Here is a 12309-nt window from a genome sequence, read left to right on the forward strand (position 1 = left end):
TCCCTGCTGCTTCAAACGTTCCACTATCATCCCCATCCCAAAGAAACCAAAAATCACAGGACTTAATGACTACAGACCTGTCGCCCTGACGTCTGTGGTCATGAAATCATTTGAGAGACTGGTGTTGGCCCACCTGAAGGACATCACTGGACCCTTTCTAGATCCCCTTCAATTTGTTTATCGAGCAAACAGGTCTGTGGATGATGCAGTCAACATGGGATTGCATCATATCCTGCAACATCTGGACAGACCAGGGACATATGCAAGGATCCTTTTTGTGGACTTCAGTTCGTCTTTCAACACCATCATCCCAGCTTTACTCCAGAATAAATTACACCAACTCTCTGTTCCCACGTCTATCTGTCAGTGGATTACCAGCTTTCTGATGGATAGGCAGCAGCTTGTGAGACAGGGGAAATTCACTTCCAGCACCTGAACAATCAGCACTGGTGCACCCCAGGGATGTGTTCTCTCCCCACTACTCTTCTCCCTCTACACCAGTGACTGCATCGCCAAGGACCCCTCTGTCAATCTCCTGAAGTTTGCAGATGACACCACTGTCATCGGCCTCTTCCGAGATGACGATGAGTCTGCATACAGAAGGGAGGTTGAACAGCTGGCTGCCTGGTGCAGTCAAAACAACCTGGAGCTGAACACGCTCAAAACAGTGGAGATGATTGTGGACTTTAGGAGGAACACCTCAACACTGTCCCCCCTCACCATTCTAAACAGCACTGTGGCAGCAGTGGAGTCATTCAGGTTCCTGGGCACTACCATCTCACAGGACCTGAAGTGGGAGACCCACATTGACTCCACTGTGAAAAAGGCCCAGCAGAGGTTGTACTTCCTTCACCAGCTGAGGAAGTTCAACCTGCCACAGGTGCTGCTGATACAGTTCTACTCAGCAGTCATTGAGTCTGTCCTCTGCACTTCAGTAACTATCTGGTTTGGTTCAGCTACGAAATCAGACATCAAAAGACTACAAAGGACAATTCGGACTGATGAGAGGATTATTGGTTGCCCCCTGCCCCCCCTTCAAGAACTATACACTTCCAGAGTGAGGAAAAAGGCTGGAAAAATCACTCTGGACCCCACTCACCCTGCCCACTACCTTTTTGAACTGTTGCCTTCTGGCCGACGCTTCAGAGCTCTGAGCACCAGAACTGTTTTTCCCTCAGACTATCCATCTCATGAACAGTTAAACTGCCCCATTGAGCAATAACTATGTGCAATACACAGTTTAGTCATTCTTATATTTATCCAACACATCCAACCTCTTCTGCCATATCATTCCTCTGGGAAAAAAAAACAAAAAACATTTGCACTGTACATAACAGATTGTATTAGATTTGCACTACCCATGTGTATGTGTGTATATATGTATGTGTGTGTCTGTACGTATGTGTATAATTAGTTTTATTTTGTATTTTGTATTATTATCTATGTCTTGGTGCTGTATTTGTATTGTTGTACACTGGAAGCTCCTGTCACCAAGACAAATTCCTTGTATGTGTAAGCACACTTGGCAATAAAGCTAATTCTGATTCTGATTCTGATACTCCCCATGGTGAGCCACTGAAAGTCCACCACTCAAATGGCAAACTTACTGCACAGTTTATCAATTATCGCTGAGCTGTAGAGCCATAGGTGGCTCTTGTTAAGTAATTACTATCTTTGATAAAAGCAGGAGAATACGAGAGCCTTTGAAACCGGATTGGGCAAAAGGAGACTTTTTAAAACTGCCAGAAATAGAAAGACATTCCAGAGGATGGCGAGGCCTCACAGGTGTCCTCAGCTGGAATCAGACTGGCACGCGGCCGCAACATTTAATTAAGCATTCTGCAGGTGAACAGTTCTGCGCTGTTACTCACAAGAACAAAGAGAAGATGGTCTTATGGCTTCCTAATGGATTGGAAAAAAGGACCGTTCACTTTCTATTCTGTGGCATTTTGCTTAAAGTAGCTCTCTGTGATCAACAAAAGCCATTTTGAAGTGCCTTTTAAGTGCCTAAAATGAGAGAGAGCGATGTTAACAGCGGGCATTCATGAAATTGATGTTATTAAAAGGCAAAGAATGGTTTGTATGTTGGATCAAGCATGGCATGTAGACAATGAGAGAAAATAAATCTCATTAACACTGGCCCTTACAGATTCTATTGTGTGGAAAATGGCTAGATTTCGGGCACATTAGCTTTAATGCACAGCTTACCTGTAGTTTACCCCCACCCCCTTTTTCTGATACCAATGCATATGGTTGAAGCTCAGTGGGTTTGTGTTTGACTACTGTTGTGTAACAAATGTCCCCTTTGGCCTGAGGGGAAAAGAGTGAGACTGCATTGAGCTAAAGTGGCTTCAGGTCAGTTGGCAACACAGCTGGGAAAGTGAACAGTTATTCGAAGAGATGAGACTAGATCTGTGGTTATACATTGAACTGAAAATAAAATAGCTGTGTATTACTGCAACAAAGATTTAAAGCTGAAGTGTGCAATTATTTCAATGTTAATATTAAGGCTGTCGATTAAAAAAGTTTATTCATGCGTTTAATCATTATGCTTGGAAAAAAAATTAGCGCAAGTAATCATGCCCCCGAACTATGGGTTAATTCCCTACTAAGGAAGTTTCCTTCCAACAGAGCAATTCAAGCTTGAAGTACCACATACAAGTTTTTGCGAGTCACAGACTGCGTGTGGCAATCATTAGGTTGGGGCAGGATTTTGTTTGTCCAACCAATGCCATTGATGTTAAGGAAACCTGTTTTAAAAGTATTTATTTATGTGTTTTTGTCAGGGGCGGTGGCAAAGAATTTTTGTTGCCGGTGCTGTGGGGATGCCAGATCATTGAAAGGGGGAGCTGAGCAACGATCACTAAATATGCACAAATTATGCTCGGCACAGACACGTGTTTTTAATATCTGTTCGCACGCAGTGATTAGAAATCGCTACACCATTACCTGTCCAGTCCACTCCCACAGGAAGAGGTCCTACGTAAAGAAAATATTGTACTATTATTACCTAGAGGGATCCAGGGGCATGCTCCCCCAGGAGAATTCTTTTTGCAAAAACAGAACTAAAGCGTTAAATTCTGGTGACTTTGGGTGCAGCATTTTTACATATTCTTAAGAACTTTTGTGACAGTAAACGGATGTCCCGTTCCATTTTGGGCTGCACGCACTGGTGTTACTCCTGCTAACTAGACAAATAAATGGTTTAGAATGTTCGCTTCGACACATCCAGTGCAGACAGCCTTCGTTGGGGCACGTCAACGGACACACCTGGTGTAGGCAGGGTGTAATCTACACCATGGTATTTACACAGATCAGCCACAACATTAAACCACCTGCCTAATATTGTGTAGGTCCCCCTTGTGTCACCAAAACAGCACCAACCCACATGTCAGAATAGCATTCTGAGATGATATTCTTCTCAGCACAAGTGTGGTTATCTGAGTTACCGTAGACTTTGTCAGTTCAAACCAGTCTGGTCATTCTCTGTTGACCTCTCTCATCAACAAGCGTTTCCGTCCACAGAACTGTCGCTCACTGGATGTTTTTTGTTTTTGGCAGCATTCTGAGTAAATTCTAGAGACTGTTGTGTGTGAAAATCCCAGAAATACTCAAACCAGCCCATCTGGCACCAACAATCATGCCACGCTCCAAATCACTGAGATCACATTTTTCCCCATTCTGATGGTTGATGTGAACATTAACTGAAGCTCCTGACCCGTATCTGCATGATTTTACACACAGCACTGCTGCCACACGATTGGTTGATTAGATAATCACATGGATGGTTGTTGGTGCCAGACGGGCTGGTTTAAGTTTTGCTTCCATGCACTGTTAATGTTCTGATACTCTTTTGTTTGGAAAATGTTTACCTTTTACAGCTGCAAAGTAAAACCCTGTTTACACCTGGTATTACGATGTGTCTTGGGTGATCCGATCACATGTGGGCAGGTGAGACACATTGCTGTTTACACCTGGCCTCTTAAATGCATCTCCTGTGACCACTTGTGATCGGATTTGGAGGGGAGGGACTCTGTTTCGTGACGAGATACATCAATCACTATTTCAGTGTGTTACTGCATGACGTTAAAGCGCAACACAGTCAGAAAAGACAAAGAAAGCACGAAAAAACGGCCCGCAATTTCTCCTAGATGCAGCTGAAATATAATGTAAGCACAAACGCAACATTTCCAGCAGAATTGTCTGTTATTTTACCTATATTAACCTGAGCTGCAGATGTTCGTGCTTCTCATAAGTGTCCGTGCATTATGAAATCAGACACACTGAAGAAGATCTGTGAAGTTCTCATGCTGGTGTATGTATCCGCTTTCTTTCATTTTCAGATCGGACATTTTTTTTTCCTTTTAAAGCCACTCGTAACCGGCTAAGTTTAAACTCTTGTTTTAATTTAGTGGTGGATTGACAGGTGATGGGTGGTGCTGCACTGCTGCTGGGACGCATACAGTACGGATTAGCATTTACACCTCAAATGTGATGCGGTCACGTGCGTTTTTGACCACATTTGTACGTGGTTTTTGTGATCCAATCACATAACGTTTTAGACCCCGTTTACACCTGTATTTTGCGCTGACCACATGTCATCAATAACCCGAAACGCATCTTAATACCAGGTGTACACAGGATCTAAATGTTTCAGTGCGTGAGCTGTCAAAGTGATTTACAGATTGAATTTAATTCTAAACAGCCGACAGAAATACGGTAGCCTACACAGGACATGATGTCTGAAAAACTTCATTAATATGCTAGTAAAACTTTGTTGGAGATGCTACAGGGGTGCTATGGACTTTCTTGGGGGTGGCTGAGGCACCTGCAAGCCCATGCTCAGCGCCGCCCATGGTTTTTGTTTAGTGGTGCAGAAATGACATGCCAATATTTTGCATACTGCAACACTTTTAGTATTAAAAATCAGCCATTTTAATGTTTTATGAAATACATTTTATGAAATTAGTTTTTCAGGTATTGATCATGTTTTATTTTCATTTAGGCCTGATAATATGGACTCTTTTGTCTGTGCAGTTCTCCGCTCAGATGGTGGATTATTATGCCTCTCTTAACTGATGCAACGTGTTTTTACTCCTGTAATATTTGCCAGGTTATTAATGCTGGATGCTTGAAAGGGGAGGGGATAATATGGGAATTAATGACCTGTGTTACAAAGCAATACTGTGTGCTTTGACATTTCGCTCAGTTAATTTGTGTTTCCAACCATTCAGCTCTTCCCCTGTACCCCGAAGCACTGCCGTCTGGGACGAGTAGAGGTAACACCCTCTACCCGGGCCCGCCTTATTTCTGCGCATGCTGCACCCTTGCTCTCGGAGTTGATTGTGTCTGTGGTATTTGCCAGTAAAGGTTGCCCGTGTCAAAGTTCACAAATTTTCTTGTAGCCACTCAATGCCTGAACATCACACCGCAAGAATAGAAAAGCAGTGTGTAACAATGTGAGTAGCTGATGGAAAATGTTCACGTGTACTTGTTGGAGACATTGCAGGCACAAAGCAAAATATATTTATGAGCGAACATGATTGGATGCTTTGTCCCGCTTTCGATTTAAATCATACAGAACATAATGATTGCCCTATTAGTGGCCTGTGGAATATGGAGATCAGGACCAGACACTAGATAAATGATAGCTGCCCCATTTCAAAGTTTAACAGCGTTGGTGGCTGCCTGATGCCCTGTCATCATAGTTTTTGTATCACATTAATTTTTTTCTTATTGTGTGCTAATGGGAGGAGGCGGGGCCAATCTTCATATTTGCCTGCAAATTTCATCTTTCTGCATTGTTGCTTTCCATAATTGTCAAATACCGCCCTCTTCCCAACAGCACTGCAATTTAATTAGGGTGAGAACATTGCTGCTGACCCCAGAGGGCCCGGTGCCTTTGAAGGGTGGGTCCAATCTAGGCTGCGACGCTCCAGTGATCCCACCAGCCCCCCCTAACCTCTTCAATGTTAATAAAAAAAAACTTTAAATGAATAAATAATAGGCCAGACTCTCCACCCCCTTTTTGTTGATATTTTGATATTTACATGAGGTTTGTCTTTTGCTACAAATGTAGTTAAAGCTGAAGTGTCTTAAGATGACATTTAGACTACTAAAGTAAAACATTTTTAAATTGTTTTCCCCAGAAAGTGTAAACCGTGTGGATCTGTGGCACTATCAAGACATTAAAGAACAGGGTATTCTGCATTTTTCCTTGTGCTGTTACCTCTCACGCATGGTTGAGTGCTCTAGCCTTTCAAAGTATGACCGTGCGCTCATGCGGACGTGTTAGATGCATGCACACTACGACTCCTTTGTGATGCTCTTTAGTACAGTGAACATGGACAGTCCACGCGTACTGTGCTGATGATGAAATTTGCATCACCAGCACTGTGCCAGGGTTTCTGCAGGTCTGAAAAAGTCTTAAATTGCCCTTTCACAAATTAAGGCCTTAAAAAGGTCTTAAATCAGAGCAACAAGCCTTACATTTATAAGGTCATGATATTAAATGTTGCTTGAGGGATTGGTTTCTCGCCACCACCAGCTCAAAAATGCATTTTTTTTCCCGCATATCTTTTGAAGCATTTGTCCAAAACCAATTATTTTTGCATATAATTACGCTTCTTCTGGTGGTACAAATGGACCACTTTAAAACTTTGCCCATTACATTGGCCGCCATCTTGGATTATGATGTTTATCGTTTGTTTGCTACTATTCCTTTATAGTTTGCCTGATTTTCTTAAACAATGGCTCAAAATAATCTCCAGACTGATCCGCACAGAATGAATACCACCAAATTTAGATTTTTGATTTTGTTGACGTTAACAGAAATTCAACGATGTCAGCGTAAAACAGGAAGTGAGGCTGTATCTCGGCAACGGGTTTTCGTATTGAAACGAAACTTGGTATGCTTCATTAGGACCATGATCTGAGGGTACATGCAAAGTTTGGTGAAAGCACCACCTATAGGTCAAGAAATATGAAAAATTGCTATTTTTGCCCATAACTTTTGAACCGTATGTCCTAAAATCATGAGTTTGATGTCTATGGATTCATTTAGCCATGAGGATTTCAAAGATACCCATATATATATATAGTTTTTCCCACATCAGCCATACTGCCTTTCCGGCATATAGATTTTTAACAAAAAGTGAAATATCTTTTGAATGCATTGTTATATTTATAAGAAATTTGGTGTGCATCACTGACATCATGTCCTGAATGTACCTGAGCAAAGTCTTAAATGTAGCTTCATAATACCTGCAGAAACCCTGTGTGTGCAACATGTAGCGACAAGCGGCAGATCACTTGGACAGAACCATGTGGACTGTGCTGCTAACAAAATCTGTGTCGCGCTCAATGCATGCGGACAGTCCGTGCATACTATGCTGATGACAGAATTTGTGGCATGCACACTTTGCGTGAGACATAGCAGCATGTACAAAAAGCATCAGTTAACTTTTGACCAACTAGACACTCCAATTTAGGATCAACTAATGGTAAGTTTGGGACGGGATTATCTGTTTGTTACTCTTACTAATCTAGGAGCAAATTGTTTGATGCTGACTTCACCCTTAAAACAAGGAAAGAGATCAGGGAAACCTGGGCCTCTCCTTTTCTTTTTCCTAGAGTACCCATTTCATGCCTTTCTCTGAGGCTGGAGGCCAGAGAGGTTTAAGCACTCTTGCTGCCAAGCAAGTACCACCATGAGGCAGGTCTCTGGGATTTGAACACAAGACTTTTTTACAGTGGTCAGGGCAGCCTGTGGCCCTGCAAGACCTTTAACTTGACTTGTATGAGAGTCCAATTAGGCCTGTGATCGACTAAAGGAGAGGAAATGGTTGCTGCACAGATTTCCTGCTGATTAAACTTGTGAAATGGCCTCACAGGGAGATGATTCGAAGAGCTGTCTCACATTGCAGTCGGGACTGAGCGCTTGTAGATGATTGGGTATCAAGGCTTATTAATGGCGAAGTATGATGGTATCATTGACTCTCGATGAACATATTTGCTGTGAATGCTTTTACCATTGAAAAATGCCTTTTAAATTGACATTTTACAATATTGCAGTTTTGTTGTTGAAATGCGGCTACTGAGGCTTCAGTCTGTTGGTCACTAGTCTCACAGAGCCAGACGTTTGACCATCAGCATAAAGTTTGATCCACATAACAGCTTATTCTGGCCAAAAACTGTCCACTTAGAGAGGAAGAAGCTGTATCACTGACGTGTTAAACAACCAACAAGTTTACTTAATAAACTATGTGAAGTTTATAAAGGTTTTTAGAGAAATGTACGGCTGTGCTCGATTATGTCTTGTTTATGTGCTACTAACTGCCTTAAACATAACTTTTGCATTTTCTTCAAATAGCTGATGTGATGAGCCTCACAAACTCTGGCAATTGCAGCAATTAGTCTGTGTTTAAAAGCATGATCGTTGGAGCAGTCTGGTACCTTGTAAACACAACTTTGTTTCATTGTAAAAACCTGATAAAAAAATCAGCTGATTTTCACCAAACCTGTCATGAAAATTTCCTGATCCTGTTTTACTCCAAAATCAAAAGAAACAAATAGGAAACAATATTTTGCATATTTATTTCTGATTTTAATAATAATAATAAAAAAAATTATAATGATACAACTGCATCTTTTTACGCAAATACAGTAAAAAAAATTAATAAAATAAAAATACAATGACATTAATATGAATCATCATTAAAAAAAATGGGAATAGGAAAAGTGTGTTACAGTAATGAGAATTAGGGGGTAAAATGTGTCCTGAAGATAATGTCACAAAAAATCTTAATGGCCCATAATGTTGGCTTCATTTTCTTTATGCATAATATAATATCATATTTATTAATATGCGTGCACACAGTGTGACTGCTGTGTGCATTTTCCATTTCCTTTTTTTATTTGTAACTAGTTAAACCTAATAAACAAGGAAAAATAATAATAATAATAATAATAATTTCTAGATCAAATAGTTTTCCTAAAAATGTATGTCTACATATGTGAACAGGGGGACTAAGTTGTGAAATTTTAAGTAATACCAAGCTATAGAAAGTCTGATTTTTTTCATCAAATAATTTATTATGTCTCCAGGAAAATAACTAACATGTTTTTTTAACTTTTGTGGACTTCATGTTTATCAGCTCGCTGAAGTGCAAAAAATGGATTTTATAAAGCGGCATATCAAACGAAACTGGAGACGCTCCTCTTTACAACCAAACAGGTTTCAATTTAAAACGTACTGAGGTTTCTTACCGGAGGCACTTTGGTTGCTTCACAGAAATCAATGTCGTGTTGTTGTGTCACATGATGCAGTGCGCCAGAAGTTTAACCCTTAAATGACAGTGTAGAGTCTTGTGAACAGTATTCAGTCGATTTTAATTCATTTAAATAACATGTTGTGTATAGCGAAGCCAAAATACAACATCCACACGTGGACACCAGCGGTCGCACAAGGTTAAATATGACAAGGACAGTTTCTTGTGAGAAACTCGTCTTTGACCTTTGTTCTTTGAATGCTCTTCCCATTTTGGTGTGAAACATGTATCAGATATTCCATGGTCAGTCTGTGGGCATGACTGAGGCTTTGGCTTGCAATCCCTTTGATTGTAACACACCACCACATCTCATCAATGCAGGTTCTCTCTTCAAGCCATCTGCGTGCCCCTTCCATTGCTGTCTCATCTGAACACCCGGTCAATGGCTGTTTGTTCCTAACGCTTTCCAAATGTTGACCCTCTGTGCCACTAAATAACCTCCGTCCATTTTTCTGTACTCAGACTTTCGAGATAAACACTTCAAAGGGGCTCTAACCTTCTCTCACTCTCTCTCTCTAACACACTAATTGTCTTGTGATTGGCCCATTAACCTAAGCAGGGCCCTGGAGCTTTTTGGACAGGGCCAGCAGTATGGTTGGAAGGATCGGGTCTCTGGTCTGGTCTGGTCTGGTCTGGTCTGTAATTAGTGGCATATCCTGACCAGGGTCAGGGGGCAAGCCTCCAAGTCAGGGGTTTTAGAGTGTGTCCCGCAACTAACAGGTGCTCCACAGGGGCCGATGAGTCTTCCCAGAACAGTGCAACCAAACTTTCTTTAGTGTTTTATGTGAGATAAACATTCATGTTGTGGAGCTTGCACAGAGCGTAGGGGTTTGAAAATAAATCTCAAATATGCTTCACAATATTCAGATGTGAATTAATGAACCTGAAAATACGGTGTGTGATAGGGAATTCTACTGATATCGTAGTTGTGGAGAAGTAATTGTCTTAAAGGGATAGTTCACCCAAAAATGAAAATTCTCTCATCATTTACTCACCCTCATGTCATCCCAGATGTATATGACTTTCTTTCTTCAGCAGAACACAAATTAAGATTTTTAGAAGAATATTTCAGCTCTGTAGGTCCATACAATGCAAATGAATGGGTGCCAAAATTTTGAAGCTCCAGAAATCACATAAAGGCAGCATAAAAGTAACCCATACGACTCCAGTGGATTAATTAATGTCTTCTGAAGTGATATGATTGGTGGGTGAGAAACAGATCAATAGCCCTCTTTTGCTAGAAATTCTCCTCCCTGCTCAGTAGGGGGTGATATGCATGAAGAATGTGAATCACCAAAAACACAAGAAGAAGAATGTGAAAGTGAAAGTGGAGATTGACTGAGCAGGGAGGAGAATTTATAGTACAAAAAAGTGTTTCTCACTTTCTCGCTTCTGAAGACATGGATTTAACCACTGGAGTCCTATGGATTACTTTTATGCTGATTTATGTGATTTTTGGAGCTTCAAAGTTCTGGTCACCATTCACTTGCATTGTATGGTCATTTTTGGGTGAACTATTCCTTTAACTCCTTTTCTGTTTTGATCTAGAACAAGAGGACAACTTTGAGTTCATCATCGTGTCTTTGACGGGACAGACGTGGAACTTTGAGGCAACATCCTATGAGGAGCGGGACGCATGGGTGCAGGCAATTGAGAGCCAAATCCTGGCAAGCCTGCAGTCCTGCGAGAGCAGCAAACAGAAGGTAGAAAACTAGATCAGTCTTTTTAATTATTTATTCTTGTTACAAAAAAACAGTTGTGTGTAACTTTTAACTAGGTCTACAATTGCTATATGAACAACCATCCAGTAATTACGTGTACTGATTTAAGTCTATTTTCATAATGTGGTTCATAGAGGGTTAAGTAAACATAACATGTCTTTACCGATTCATTAAACGCTCATAAGAGTCATTCATTTGTGATTTGGACTATAGTTGCCACGTTGTATGTAATAGAATGTAATAGAAAGATGTCTTGTCTTTGTCTTCTAGCCCTATTAACTCTGGCCTTAATTATGTTCAGTTCAGAATGCACGCCATGGATTCACTGTTATTTGCTCAATTCCTTTGATATCAAGGTGCTGCAGTTGTATCGAGTGCAAAAGATCATTTAAATGCTCCTGCTGGTTAAATCTCTGAACTTTTTGTACAATGCATACACACATACACACATTTAGAAAATGTACTGACTTCACTTCTAATATTACCCTGCTCCCACTATTACATGCCTGCTTCATAGCTACAGTCTTAACTCTCAACCCGCGGTGTGTGTGTTTATGCCCCAGGCCAGGGCCAATTGCATTTCTCTGGACCTTTTACAGAGTGCCTCTGTTCTATTTACCTCCCCTTTCGTCGCTGTTTTCGAATCTCATTTCATCATTATAAATTGCAGGGTGAATTGTTGCATTGTAGTCCGAGTGTTGATGATGAGAGCAGAATTGTCTAATGATGCTTTATAACATGCTTCATAAGAGTAATTTTCATACAAACAAACTCTGATGTGGTTAATGTGAATGTGCCCACAGTCTCGTCTGAGCACCCAATCAGAAGCCATCGCGCTGCAGTCGGTCAGGAACATGAGAGGAAATACGCGTTGTGTGGACTGTGAAGCCCAGAGTGAGTCCTGACCTCTACCAACATCAGTTCACGTTATAATCAGCCATGAGATCTTATGATCTCATACAGTATTATGTACTGATGATTATGAACCATTCTGCTAGAATCCTTCCGAATGGAAAAGAATGTGGCCTCGAAAGCCACATTTAAATATGTATTAATGTCTTACTTAACATGGAAAAATATCAAAATAAATAAATTGTAGAACCATAGAAGTACTGTTTAAAATTAAGATAAAAGTATTTGGAAACTTTCTGTTTGTAAAAACACAGATGTAGGGTAAAAATCACATTGACCGCAGTTGCTTGAAGGGATAGTTCACTCCAAAATGTACATTCTCTCATCATTTACTCACCCTCATGCCA

The 12309-nt window shown here is 40.8% G+C and overlaps 1 protein-coding gene across 4 annotated transcripts in view; it reads left to right on the forward strand.

Moving 5' to 3' along the window:
• The window catches only part of LOC127449219 (arf-GAP with GTPase, ANK repeat and PH domain-containing protein 1), a 251379-nt gene that overhangs the window by 205479 nt on the left and 33591 nt on the right, over window positions 1–12309 (forward strand). For all 4 annotated transcript variants that reach the window (XM_051712502.1, XM_051712503.1, XM_051712500.1 and 1 more), the window contains 2 exons: window positions 10878–11032; window positions 11854–11944. In XM_051712502.1, coding sequence (XP_051568462.1) covers window positions 10878–11032; window positions 11854–11944 — 246 coding nt within the window. The remainder of the gene's footprint in view (window positions 1–10877; window positions 11033–11853; window positions 11945–12309) is intronic.

This window comes from Myxocyprinus asiaticus, chromosome 12 (assembly GCF_019703515.2).
Source record: "Myxocyprinus asiaticus isolate MX2 ecotype Aquarium Trade chromosome 12, UBuf_Myxa_2, whole genome shotgun sequence".
NCBI lineage: Eukaryota > Metazoa > Chordata > Actinopteri > Cypriniformes > Catostomidae > Myxocyprinus > Myxocyprinus asiaticus.